The 14,502-nt window shown below is 41.0% G+C and overlaps 1 protein-coding gene across 4 annotated transcripts in view; it reads right to left on the minus strand.

Annotated features, from left to right (window-relative positions):
- Positions 1 to 14,502, minus strand: part of wnk4a (WNK lysine deficient protein kinase 4a) — a 75,443-nt gene that overhangs the window by 8,751 nt on the left and 52,190 nt on the right. For 3 of the 4 annotated variants that reach the window (XM_047377229.1, XM_047377228.1, XM_047377232.1), the window contains exons 13-16: positions 11,962 to 12,135; positions 8,871 to 8,925; positions 8,517 to 8,648; positions 835 to 1,667 (exon numbers count right to left, since the gene is read on the minus strand). In XM_047377229.1, the coding sequence (XP_047233185.1) occupies positions 835 to 1,667; positions 8,517 to 8,648; positions 8,871 to 8,925; positions 11,962 to 12,135 (1,194 nt within the window). The remainder of the gene's footprint in view (positions 1 to 834; positions 1,668 to 8,516; positions 8,649 to 8,870; positions 8,926 to 11,961; positions 12,136 to 14,502) is intronic. The other variant, XM_047377231.1, reaches the window with a different exon arrangement.

The following is a 14,502-nucleotide window of genomic DNA, read 5'->3' on the forward strand; positions in this document are numbered from 1 at the left end:
CATGTTTTTATTGTAGGTTTACAAAAATCTTTAGGGAAACTTCTGTAATAGCTCAGTATTTATTTATAACTGAACCGGAGGCAAGGTTGCACATTATCATCTTATATTAGCAGTTGGTAACATTGTACACACTAACAGTGCTAAGTGTAAAAAACACTTTCTGCATGTAGGAGACCATTACCTAAACTCCGAGATCTCCTAATTCAGCATTTTGCCTCTCTGATATCTGCTGTCTCTCTCTGTTTAAGTTAAGCGAGAGCCAAAAGGATCAGCTAACATGCCTCCATAGAAAATAGTTTCCTTTGAAATAGCTTATAAGAACTTAACTTTTTGCTTTCTTTGACTTTTTTGAAAATAGCTAACTTTGAGTCTACTTTTTTCAAGAATTGGGTTTCATATAGTTATAACTGTAACAATGAGGAATGATTGTTAATGAGACTTGGTGGCACTTAGCTATAGAGCATTCACAGGTTAGAAAAAAGATACATGGTCACATGCCAATTTTTTGGTGCATCGCTCATTTTTATTCTAATGCAGAAATAAAAACCTTCTCTGAGCAGGCATAACATATCTAACAAAATTGGAAAGAACTTGTGACTAGGTCATAGTGCATTGATAAACAAGAAGATCAAAGGCTGGCCCATGCGGTCAGATCCAACTGATGAGCTACTGTAGAAGTTAATGTTGGTTTTGATATAAAAAGGAGTCAGAATGCACAGGGCATCAGAGTTTATTGTACTGCTTGGCGGCAGACCACCTGTAGTATCAATACTGGTCATAGTGTTATCCCTAATCAGTGTGTTTCTGAAATAAAGTGAAATATTTTACTCTCACAGTGTTTTTTGGGCTCGCTGGTGGTGACGGGGAAGCATCTGATGAAGACTTTGATCTGGATACTTCTGTTCTAGTTTGAAGCTGAGGTGGAACCTGGGCTGAGTATGATGCCACATTGCCATCTTCCTTCTGTGGAATGGGGGAACCGGTTAGTCGGACCTGTTGCAGGGACTCCAGAGTCACCTGTGGAGGAGTGGAAGGATTGGAAGATAGGGCCATAGGATGCTGCCACTGCGGATGACTGTTCTGGTAAAACCCAAGCCCATCCATCTGAGGAGCATGCTCTGGGCTGTGGTAGATGTTCTGAGCTGGAATGCCCACTGAAGGGTACGGGACCTCTACTGGCGGTGGAGTCTGGTAATGGTGAGGGTAGACGGATGGGTAACCTGATGGAGGGGCCATGGGACCTTGCAGTTGAGGGTGGAAGCCCGGATAGGAGGGCATCACCTGAGTGGGCAGGTTTGGAGGGGGAATAAAAGACTGAGCCATACTCATGGCCATAGAGATAACATTAGCTAAGGAGAACAATGGCTGAGTGTGGGAGGGCCACATGTTGGGAGGCTGTGGTGCAGGTGGGGACATGGTGACGCTTTCCACTGTGGGACTGGGGGTTTCATTCACTGGACTGGGAGAGCTGGGTGTTGAGGAAGGAACAGAAGGAAAGGTAGGGTTGCTGGCTACACGAGTAAGGGGAGGATGCAGCCCTGCTGGTTTTGGAGACCCTGGATATGGGAATGGGAAGTGAGTTTGGCCCATGTAGGGTAAATGGTAGTGCTGTTGGTGGGACACAAGAGATGATGGTCGTTGGGGCTGATGATAGTGGAGAGGAGACCCTAAAGGAGACAACAGTTTAAATTATTGTACTGTAAAGAGATCTTGAGTTTAAGCTAAAATAAATGAAAATTTTGTTAAACTTCAAATTTGAAGCTAATACCCAGACTTTTTTGTAAAATCAGTCTAACTCACTGTAGCTTGTCACCTAAAGAACAATATGTCGAGGTCAGTTTATTTGTTTTGCTTTTTTGTTGTATATCATTCAATGAAGATATTTTTACCCATCCAAAAACTTGCCTGTGGTGACATCACATATGGCAAATAATTGTAAAGCAGACAAACCTATAATGAGCCCAATCCTAAGGGTACGGTCAGCCAAGTGTTAGCTATGTCTCAAGAGATCTGAACACAGCATAGCATGGTGCTATAACACTATTCAATATACAGCAAAGAAAACCCCCACACACATCACTGGAACCTCAACACATTATATAAGCCAAATTACCAGCAAGTCATAACAAAACACAGGAAGCAAGCAAACGTTAGTCCTAAAAATTAGCAAACATCTTCCTGTTGTTGGGTCATCGTCCATTTTGTTAGCCAAACAAACTACTACACATCAGTGTTACCAAGTGAGAAATGTAGGATTATCGTACTAGAGACATAACATTTTCGTATTTTGAGGGAAATTATCGTACACTCGTCATAACTAAAATAACAAGTCTGTTGATGTGTTGAATAGCGTCTAACAGTAACTGGCAGCTTTGTGACGTCAGTACGGAATGGATTTATCAACAGCTGCAGCCCCACAGTGCCGGGCTCTGTTTCTTCTTCTTTTCTTTTTTTCTTTTCCTCAATCATGGGCGGGCGCAGTGGACTATTCAGCCAATCATGGCCGTTGTTCTGAGGCAAACGCATTCACGTCACTCGTAGGTCACATTTAGAAAAGCACGATTGGCTGTAATTTCCAGCATTTGTTTCCGAATTCGGACACAGATGCCTTCAGGGTTCACAAAAAAACTCCGACAGACTTTGGCGATAGGCTGATGACGACTGATTACAACCACACATTCACGGAATGGTCAAATTATCGTACATTTGGCCTTTTTTAGGAATATTGATCGCACATCGTACAGAGAGCAAAATTGTCGTACAAATACAATAATTATCGTACACGTGGCAACACTGCTACACAGCTCAACAGGCGTCGCAGCTCTGACGTCACAGGAGGTGAGCTTCATAAAGGCTCGTGGAATGCTCCGATTTTGCTTTATCACTGGCCAACCTCATGAGAAGCTTGAAAAAGCTAGAAATCTGCTGGGATAAGAAGATTTTCTTTACTGAAGGCGTGACTATAGCGCATTAAGTAAGAAAAACCCAAGCAGAGGATTTTTTTGTTTGTTTTTGTCCCAATCGACGCCCCCATCATATTTTCCTGTAGTTGAAGAAGTTGACCTTTCTTGAGTTTGTCCCGGATTTGTGCCCCCCACACCAAGTAATTTCGTTCTTTTCTGTTGGTACTGTAGAAATAACCTGAGCGGGATAAAGTAGGATACCTTAGGGTAATTTAGACCCCCCATTCATTTAACCCAATGTGATTCTTTTTTGTTGTATGGTGCATGCCGTGTTTTATGGAAGTTTATGTTGAACTGTCTGATTGCTATTTCAACTTCAGCACGTATTCACCGTGTTTTGACTCAGTTGGAGTTAAAGCGAACTGAGCCTCGTGTTCATCTCCATTGTTTCACCATTTATGGCCCATTGTGTTTTTCACTGAATTCCTGCCTTGGGGGGTTTTATGACTGTATGCTGGAGTAGCTTGTCAGCCGGTAAAGAACTAAGTTGCTCCCGAAGGAGCTTCCTATGTGAAAACTCATTGCCTCCTACTGATTGTGTTTTCCATATTCCAAGTCAATCAGACGCTCCATAAACTTCCATAAACTGCTGGTTTGATCTCCATCTACCCTCAGCAAGTATCCTTATTTTTGGTTATTGATGTACCACTTTCGTAGAATAGTGCATGCTTAATTAGGTGAAAAGTTGTTGACCAGAATTGTTGATTGCAAGAGGGACTATTGGTTTAATACATTTTCGTTGATAAAGAGACAGCGTTTGTGTTTATTTTGTGTAAGAGTGATTATCTGTCAAAATAAGGTTAGTATTCCACACAATTGGGTAAAATAGTTGATAACACAGTGACATTTAGTGTGGTTTTCATTTATAATGATCAATGATTAATTATAATTAAGTAACTGTAATTATTAAGTGTTGTGAGCCCAATAATCACACCACCAGAGGGTATCTCTGATCTCCACTCGTAAGAAATTATTTTTGTTTAGAAAGTATTATTTCTGAATTATGATTTTGATAAAAATGTATAATCAATCATAATCCCTTACACTGTGCAGAGATCCTCAGCAGACCTACAGGGGTTGGACAATGAAACTGAAACACCTGTCATTTTAGTGTGGGAGGTTTCATGGCTAAATTGGACCAGCCTGGTAGCCAGTCTTCATTGATTGCACATTGCACCAGTAAGAGCAGAGTGTGAAGGTTCAATTAGCAGGGTAAGAGCACAGTTTTGCTCAAAATATTGAAATGCACACAACATTATGGGTGACATACCAGAGTTCAAAAGAGGACAAATTGTTGGTGCACGTCTTGCTGGCGCATCTGTGACCAAGACAGCAAGTCTTTGTGATGTATCAAGAGCCACGGTATCCAGGGTAATGTTAGCATACCACCAAGAAGGACGAACCACATCCAACAGGATTAACTGTGGACGCAAGAGGAAGCTGTCTGAAAGGGATGTGCGGGTGCTAACCTGGATTGTATCCAAAAAACATAAAAACACGGCTGCCCAAATCACGGCAGAATTAAATGTGCACCTCAACTCTCCTGTTTCCACCAGAACTGTCCGTCGGGAGCTCCACAGGGTCAATATACACGGCCAGGCTGCTATAGCCAAACCTTTGGTCACTCATGCCAATGCCAAACGTTGGTTTCAATGGTGCAAGGAGCGCAAATCTTGGGCTGTGGACAATGTGAAACATGTATTGTTCTCTGATGAGTCCACCTTTACTGTTTTCCCCACATCCGAGAGAGTTACGGGGTGGAGAAGCCCCAAAGAAGCGTACCACCCAGATTGTTGCATGCCCAGAGTGAAGCATGGGGGTGGATCAGTGATGGTTTGGGCTGCCATATCATGGCATTCCCTTGGCCCAATACTTGGGCTAGATGGGCGCGTCACTGCCAAGGACTACCAAACCATTCTTGAGGACCATGTGCATCCAATGGTTCAAACATTGTATCCTGAAGGCGGTGTCGTGTATCAGGATGACAATGCACCAATACACACAGCAAGACTGGTGAAAGATTGGTTTGATGAACATGAAAGTGAAGTTGAACATCTCCCATGGCCTGCACAGTCACCAGATCTAAATATTATTGAGCCACTTTGGGGTGTTTTGGAGGAGCGAGTCAGGAAACGTTTTCCTCCACCAGTATCACGTAGTGACCTGGCCACTATCCTGCAAGAAGAATGGCTTAAAATCCCTCTGACCATTGTGCAGGACTTGTATATGTAATTCCCAAGACGAATTGACGCTGTATTGGCCACAAAAGGAGGCCCTACACCATACTAATAAATTATTGTGGTCTAAAACCAGGTGTTTCAGTTTCATTGTCCAACCCCTGTAGATGCATGCTCACTAAAACGTTTTTATAGACATATGTATTGAGTAAAATAGGCGACGTGTGTATTGGGTAAAATGTTGTTCGAACATTAAATCAGGTTTTAAAAACTCAGTAAATGCTGTGTTAGAGCAGAGGAATGTGAAACTGCAGGGGGACAAAATCCTTGACATCACTATTGGTGAGTGAGTTAGGTAGAGCACAATTGCAATACTGTTGCAGACCATGTAATAATCATATAATGCAGTCTAAATTTTTATTTAGTATATAAAGAGTTCTTGTTTTACAAAAATGCTTTTTAAGTACATTAAATAATTTCCAATTAATTTGGGTTACTTTCCTGTTAAACTGTTGAAATGTAACAATTTAACCATATGATTTGATATATATATTTTTTATTTTAAATAATGTGTTTCCATTGTAGAATTGAATGTAATGAGAAAAGAAAAAAAAAACAGAACTTAATAGAACCAAATTTAGGGCCCAAGTTTAGTCAGCTTATTGAAGGCATAAAGTGCCATTTTTCCACACTAGGTCACTATGCATTATCACTGTCTGTATCTCTACCTCAGTTGTTTTAATAACACAGCTTGTTAGTTTGTTGTACTTTATATTCAGTTGAATGTTATAAATTCTCTGTATAAAGAAATAACTTTATTTGTTAAGGCTTGAAAAGTACTCGTACTCGTCGTCTTCCGCTTATCCGGGACCGGGTCGCGGGGGCAGCAGACTCAGCAGAGACGCCCAGATGTCCCTCTCTCCAGACACCTCCTCCAGTTCCTCCAGGGGGAGCCCAAGGCGTTCCCAGGCCAGCCGAGAGACATAGTCCCTCCAGCGTGTCCTGGGCCGTCCCCTGGGCCTCCTCCCGGTGGGACGTGCCTGGAACACCTCCCGAGGAAGGCGTCCAAGAGGCATCCGGTATAGATGCCCGAGCCACCTCAACTGGCTCCTCTCGATGTGGAGGAGCAGCGGCTCTACTCCGAGCCCCTCCCGGATGGCTGAGCTCCTCACCCTATCTCTAAGGGAGTGCCCGGCCACCCTACGGAGGAAGCTCATTTCAGCCGCTTGTATCCGGGATCTCGTTCTTTCGGTCATGACCCAAAGTTCATGGCCATAGGTGAGGGTAGGAACGTAGACCGACCAGTAAATTGAGAGCTTTGCTTTTCGGCTCAGCTCTCTCTTCACCACAACGGACCGGCACAGCGCCCCCATTACTGTGGCAGCCACACCGATCCGTCTGTCGATCTCCCGCTCCATTCTTCCCTCACTCGTGAACAAGACCCCGAGATACTTAAACTCTTCCACTTGAGGCAGGAACTCCCCTCCAACCTGAAGAGGACAAGACACCCTTTTCCGGTCGAGTACCATGGCCTCGGACTTGGAGGAGCTGATCCTCATCCCAGCCGCTTCACACTTGGCTGCGAACCGCCACAGCGCATGCTGTAGGTCTTGGCTAGAGGGGGCCAGCAGGACCACGTCATCCGCAAAAAGAAGAGACGAAATCCACTGGTCCCCAAACCAGACCCCTCCGGCCCTTGGCTGCGTCTAGAAATCCTGTCCATAAAAGTTATGAACAGGACCGGTGACAAAGGGCAACCCTGCCGGAGTCCAACATGCACTGGGAACAGGTCCGACTTAGTGCCGGCAATGCGGACCAAACTCCTGCTCCGCTCGTACAGGGACCGGATGGCCCCTAATAAAGGGCCCCTGATTCCATACTCCTGGAGCACCCCCAACAGGGCATCACGAGGGACACAGTCGAATGCCTTCTCCAGGTCCACAAAATACATGTGAACCGGTTGGGCAAACTCCCATGAACCCTCGAGTACCCTGTAGAGGGAATAGAGCTGGTCCAGTGTTCCACGGCCGGGACGAAAACCACACTGCTCCTTCCAAAGCCGAGGTTCGACTATCGGTCGGACTCTCCTCTCCAATACCCTGGCGTAGGCCTTACCAGGCTTGAAAAGTATTTCAGTTAATCAAGTTTAAAAATGTCTTAAGATTAAATTACCCTGCATTGTCAAACAGAAAGGTTTAGAGTCACAGACAAACAATTTTGGGCATAAAGTGTCACTTCTTTGTTTGTAGGTTGCAAGCAATTTTCAATAAAATCCCCTTTGTAAGTATGAATTTGTAAGTGAAAAAATAAACAACTGGAAAAGTATGTTTAAGTTGTGCATTAAAATGATTTTGTGGAGTTGTGGTGGATCACTTGATCAATAAAGAGTGGGGTTCTGTCATTATACAGAGAATAAATCTTTCCTGTATTAAGGAGAGGTTTTCCATGCTGAACAAAGATGTTTTGTTTAAAGCAGCATCTGACTGTAATTGCATTTGTAAGCCAGAACATTTACACATTAGGCTTGCATGACTGTAAGGGGATTTAGCATCAGTGGAGCCAGTAAAGCTTTCACATTTCAGCAGTATAAGAGGAAAGTGTCTCTGTCTGTGTGTATACACAACTTTTTGGGTTTGATTAAAGAAGTCAGGATTTCTAAATCATTCCCTGAGGAATGGTTTAGATGTGTCAACAATGGCGGCGCAGTTACAAACCACAGCTCCTCTCACTGATGATGCAAACCAGCCTCTACTTTTTCCATGCCGACAAACATGAGTTAGGCAACACTTTGTAAATGGTGGCGGGTGGCCATACAGCATTGCGAAAGCTGCACTGCAAGTGCAAATCCAGCAGGGAAAGGACAAAGGACATGAAGAGATGAAGATGTTCAGAAACTGGAGGGCCAAATGCAGGATGTGTGTTCTAAGACTAACTTTAAATGTCTCTGCTGCAGTGAGAAGGAATAGGAGGACCTGGAGCCCAGGAGAGAACATTCTTGGAAATTCGGCCCCAGTTTGTGCTGGCAAACAGATGTTGCTGACTATCACAACACAGCAGAAACCTCATGCTTTACAGCGACAGCATTCACAACTCCCTGAAAGCCAGAAAGCTCCCTTCAGGTGAGGTAATTACCCGAGAGGCCCTGCTGCAAGGCAGACACAGACTGAGGCTTTGAGGTGCGGTGATGGAGGATGGCGCCATGTGGATGTCTGAACAATACTAAGAAAGGGGTGGGGGCTAGTAGAGGGGTGTTTATGAGTTAGGTGAGCTGGGCTTTGACTTATTTGTTGCCAGAGGACCATTACGATTTTTCAACAACTATAAACAATGGGTCTCTTTAGGTGGGAATCAGAGGGAGGGCTACCGGGCTGTTTACCTGGGGTGTTGTGGAAAGACTGTGAGCGTGAAAGAGGTCGCCCAGGTGAAGTAATGTCTGTACTCAGGACATCGCCATTAGGACAAGGGGGAGAGCCACGCACTCCTACACTGGGGCTAGCCACACTGTAGTCTACAACAAGACACACACTTCAAATCACACAAAACTACACAAATACATGAGGATCATGCATGGTAAAGAAGATGCAGAAGGTTAATATGACAGGCTGAGTGAAAGACACCACATTAGATGATTTTTGGTGATTTTAAATGAGAGCTTTAAAAGTTGGACATAAGTGGTTCATTTCCTTTCATGGGCGGATTCAGTTAATAAAACAGTTGACAAAACACTTACCAGGCAAAGAAGAGGATGAGTGTGTTCGAGGCATAAAGTGACTGTGCAGGTTAGGCTGTAAAACATCACAATGAATAAAAATCAGTTAATCAGGCCCTTAGAAATGTATGTACATATACGGTTTACAGTATGTGCACTGAATACTTGGTCAGAGCCTTTGCATGATTAACTGCATTGATGCAGCAAGGCATGGAGGCGATCAGTCGTTGGCCCTGCTGAGGTGAGAAGGAAGCCCAGGTTTCTTATACTTTGGCTTCCAAATTAAATGCAATTCTATTCTGCCAAATGTTTTCTTTCCACTAAACCTTCTATTAATATCTTTGGTTACAGCACTCTGAACCAGGCCAGTTTGTGGGTGGTGATATTGATTTACTGCTGGACAACTGTTAAGTCATTAGTCTTCCCCATGATTGTGTAGGCCATAACATATTTTTACCTATTTCTAAATTAAAAATACTTTTTGTATTGGTCTTTATTGGCTCTATTGAATTAACTTTGCTTTTTTATTGGCTGTAAGTCAGAGTAATCAAAATTAACAGAAATAAATGTAAAATATATTACTTGGTGTGTATTGTGTATACATATGAGTTTCATATTTTAGGTATTCTAATCTTATCAGATGCACCTGTGGTTCAAGATAAAATCTAAAATGTCCCAATTTTAATTTTCTTTGAAAAACTAAACTTTAAGGAGACATTCAAAGTGCCAATAAGATGAATTACAATAACTAAGTCAATGATTGCCCTAGAGACAGATGCTAAGGACTAAACACATACAAAAATGGATGGATGTTCATGCTTTTTATTTTTCCTTCACAGCCAATAATACCTCCCACACAAACTAAGGTCAAATGTCATAAAGCTTTGAGTAACACCTATTTTTAGAAGCTGACGCACCACTAAATCTTTTAGAATGCTTTTTCTCTTTCAGCTGTACCAGTTTTCATTGTCAATAAGCAATTATCATATTGTCACACTGTCAATGACTTTAAACTGTTTGTCTTGTTCTTATAGAGGTAGCTTCAGGAAAGTTGTGGCAGCCAGACAAACCCAGCTTTGCTTGTCTGGCTGCCAATCCAGGGATTTAAGATCTATTTAAAGAGTATAACAATAAAATAGTGGCCTACCTAAGAATTAGCTAAGAATAAAACAACCTACAGACAGGTGCTGCCGCAGATGGGCTTTAGTTTTTTTGTAGCTTTCAAATAATAATCTGTACTTTGTTTATTTTTATTTTCTCTAAAGTACCACACATCACAGATATAGGGTGTCTCAAAGTTATGTCGGAGTGAGTAAATAGCAGAAATAGCTATTTTGTGTCTCTTTTCAAACGTGAAAGCACAGATGTTTACACCTCTCCATCATTTTGACTTGGGATTACCAGAAAATGTTGTTCTTTGAGCTCCAAAAAGTAAAACAGAATCCAGCAGAATGAGGACTTATTTTGCTTAAATGGACAAAAAATATCTGATATGGCATTAGGTCATAGTTTAAGGATGGTGCTTCCCCAAATAAGTTTTTTTCTTTACTTCCCTGGAGGAAAAGTTTACAGTTTCATAAAAGTTTCATTCATGAGGGATTAATACGTCAAAACAAATTATTTTACCCACTTACTGTTGGCAGGTATGATGGAAAGCTTGCTATGTTAAGTGCCAGAAAGAATCGGTGCTTCTGGGAGCAAATAAATGTGTAAAATGGAAGTGTGGGTTTTTGTTTTTACCAGAAATCACAGGGTTTTACATCATTGGGGCTTTTAGTAACATAATGTTCTGAAAGAAAGCTGCACCTTCAGTGGCTTCACTAGCATCTAAGGTTCCATCTTACATCAATTAAAATCCATTCCAGCCTGTACCTTTATATTATCTTTGTTTTTTTTCTTGCCATAGCATGTTTACCTGGCCTAGTGCTGTGTTTAGCTATGTCTTTGTCCAGGAAGGTGTCTTTGATAGAACTACTGACATTGGGTATTCTAAGGTTTTTTTTCCCACATAGAAAGTACACCTGGTTTAGTGATCCTGTGTTTAGCTGCACCTTTTTCTTTGACAGTCATCAATGGTGCTTTTGTTGCTCAATATTATGATTTATTTTGTCACCCTTTCCATTGGAAGTGCTTTTAAGCTAAACTCTACAGAGCCACGGAATCTGTGTTCCGTTATTTTTTGTCACGTAGAAGGTACTCTGTAGTCAGTAATTATTTGTTTAGCTGTGTCTTTTCTCTCTGTACATTAGTGTTTAACAGAATCTATGTCCCATACAAACAGGTTGACTAAGTTGTTAATGCCTTCGACTTTGTGTACTGTTTTTCTTTCACCTTAAAAGTACTCCTGCCTCTGTGCTTCTGTGGTTTCCTGCATCTTTAAAGAAGCAATTGATGGACCAATTGCTGCAATTAACTGTTTACCCTCTTTTCTTTCCAATTGCAGGAACTCCTGACTCGGTCCATCTGTGTTAGCTTCAACCTTTGCATTGGCAAAAATTAGTTAGTGCCATTAACTCTGTGTTCTCTCTTTGATTTTCTTCCAATAGAACGTACTAGCTTAGTACATCTGTGTTTAGTGTTTAGTTACTTATTTGTAGATGTAGCCATTGACAGACCAATTGCAGCCATTATTTATGTGTGTCTATTTTTCTTCCTCATAGAAAGTACTTCTGGCACAGTGCTTCTGTGTTTGGCTGCATCAAATTTTCTGGACAGAGCCATTGCCGTCATTAACTTTATGTACTCTGTTTTTTTCTCCCATAGAAGGTACCCCTTGTTCAAGGCTTTTGTGCTTAGCTGTGCCATTTTACTTGAAGAAGCTATGAGTGAGCAATTCCTGCCTTTAACTAAGCAATTTTTTTCAATTGAAAGTACTTCACGCTCACTGTTTTGGTGTTTTTTTTTTCTGTGAATCCTTCCTGACCTGCGAATATATTTGGATATTGGCGGAACAGAACAGAACTGAAACTTGAATCACTAGATTTACAGCTTTGCCCAATACAAGCAATACAACAAAGCCAAAATGTGTTTAATTTCACAAGAGCTGGATTAGTATGGCTTTATTTACCACTAAATGAGATCTAATTTGAATTACTGGATAGAAGATGCTGACCTGTGAAGAAGATAATGAGTTATCTGCGCCATGCGAAGCCAGCTGGGCAAGGCGGTGCCCACTGTTGTGAACCGACTGGTCTTTGGACATCAGAGCCTCAGCCCGTTTGATGATGTCCCCCATTCGGTAGATAAAGCCCTCCTTCTCTGATGGCAGGATGAATTCACTTCGAACCTAGAAGATAATGGGAGGTGACACATTATTCAGTTAAAGCATTGTTAATACTTTAATATTAGCCAATTATCACACTCTCTAGGTCAAAATATTACAGAATATTCTTTTAATCCCACTTAAATGTACAGATTTTCTGTAAATGTTTAGGGTGCAATGGTGCAATTAAATATTATAAATTGCAAACTATCATTAGTATGCCAAACCCTCATGGTAAAGCACTGATATGACATAAGTGATTTGTTAGCATAGAAATCCTCTGAAAAACATAAAACGAATATGATAACTCTTTGCTAACTATTTTTAAAATATATTATCTAAGCTCTATATTCTCATTTAGGTTGACATAGAAATGATTGCATATTCTTTAGTACTTGGATAATTTGCAACAGGCATATCGTAAATGGTCTTATACTTAAATAGCATGTTTCTAAACAGCTGGATTTGCAAAGTGTGTTAAATGTGTTTCTCAGCCATAAAATCACACATAGGGGCCTCCAGGGTTTACTTTCATGTCCAGAGATGTCAAACATATGGAGGGGCAGTGGACTAAGGCAGAAACAAAGTCATTAGGGGGCAATTCAATTTATAGCCTGAGGGATGGCATCTGCAAACTCATATGAGCTGGTTTTTTATGGGGCCTCAATCTTACATCAATCGATTCTCAATCGATTCTTGTTCAAAGACGAAAAGAGGAGGAGGGGCCAGAAAAGAGACGAATGTGATTTCAAGACTCATATTTCCAGATGTCTCACTCAATTTTATGTCCACTCATAAAACGTAAAAGTTAATTTTGAATTTACAGTAGGTAATGTCTTTCCTTCAATCCATTTGTATGACCTTATTAATGCTTTGAACAGGAAACAGCATTGTCCTTCCCTGTTTTTTCTGTTTAAGACATAATACTCTGTTATTTATGAGCTTTTGTTATGCAGACTAAGGAATATTGGTTTTGGAGTTCTAAGTATTTTCTAGAGAAGTTACATCTCACATATTTTTGGAAGATTTAAAAAGGAATCCCCGAAGACTGAATTTCAGACTCTGTTTTACTTTTTAACATTTATTAATAAAACTGTGAAGAATATGTCTGCAGCAAAGTGCAACTTTATGCAGGCGAACACATAGAGTACTCAGTTTGTTCTTCTAAGGCAGGCTGCTAATGAGTTTCAAAGGTTATTTCAACTGCTGCAGTTACTTGGCTGGGCTTTTGTTATGAAAATATGTTTTTTAAGTTATCAGTCAGGAAAAAAAAAACTTTTTACATCTCTGAAGGTGTTTGACATTGGTGACATTATTTTCATACATTCTGCTTCCTTTACTTTTCACTGTTTAGATTCTGTGTATCACTGCTCTTATACTAAGTCCATTGTAGAGATCATGTCACTGGGGCCTTTTCCACCAAACAGACAGAGTGCTATTACTAAGCTCGATTTCTTGGTGCTTCCACCAAGATAAAACCCTAGCTCTAGCAAAAACAACCAGAGCTATAAGTTTGTGACAGTTTGCAGCTGGGCCAGAGAAAAGAACAGCTCATGGGGAACAACAGCCGTTCAAAACCATTCGAACGTCATGTTTAAAACACCAGTTTTATTTTTGATCTGTTGAATATCAAGCATATAAAACAGTAAAAACACAGAGCTCTAAAAAAAAATAAAATATTGGTTTAACAACACAATAACAAGCTGATAATTTCTAGGTGGGATTTAACAGTTTTCAAGCTACTGAGGTGGATAAAATATCAACTGATTAGGATAGTAAAGTTCTCACAAGCACCACTGGTTGTTTAAAACAGAGCTAATAAAAATATTGTAGCACTTATTTGCAGGGGAACAGGGATAAATAATATTACTTGTGGGTTAATTTGTCTCCATGCACTACAACTCTTCACAAAAATACAAAATAACAGGGGGAGGATCAAACAATTCATGAACAGGACATTTATATTGGTGTAATGACGTGGCTCCTGCTTGTCTCTCGAGTGGAAAAGCAAACCAGTTGTTTTACAGAACCAGTAAATAGCTGGCTCTAGGACCTGCCCCTGTTAAGAACTGGAACCTCTTTGGTGGAAAAACTCTGTGTACTTTTTAATCTGCTTTCTTGTTCTTGCTAAGACAAAAGAGAAAACAGCACTGCCATATTTTCAGGTACAAAGCTATATTGGGTGAACTCCCATCCTATTTGAGTACATTCTTAATACACTGAAACACTCTGAAATCATTAAGTAATGTGTCATCTTTCACTATTATGTCATGAAATAATCTCCGGATGCTTTAGTCTCTCTGGGAGAGCTTTAAATCTTTTAAGGACTTGTGAAGAGCTGATCTGCTGTTCTTAAGTTGGACCTTGTATCTTTGTTATACTGACTTTGAT

The sequence above is a fragment of the Girardinichthys multiradiatus genome, chromosome 10 (genome assembly GCF_021462225.1).
Source record: "Girardinichthys multiradiatus isolate DD_20200921_A chromosome 10, DD_fGirMul_XY1, whole genome shotgun sequence".
NCBI classification, from domain to species: domain Eukaryota; kingdom Metazoa; phylum Chordata; class Actinopteri; order Cyprinodontiformes; family Goodeidae; genus Girardinichthys; species Girardinichthys multiradiatus.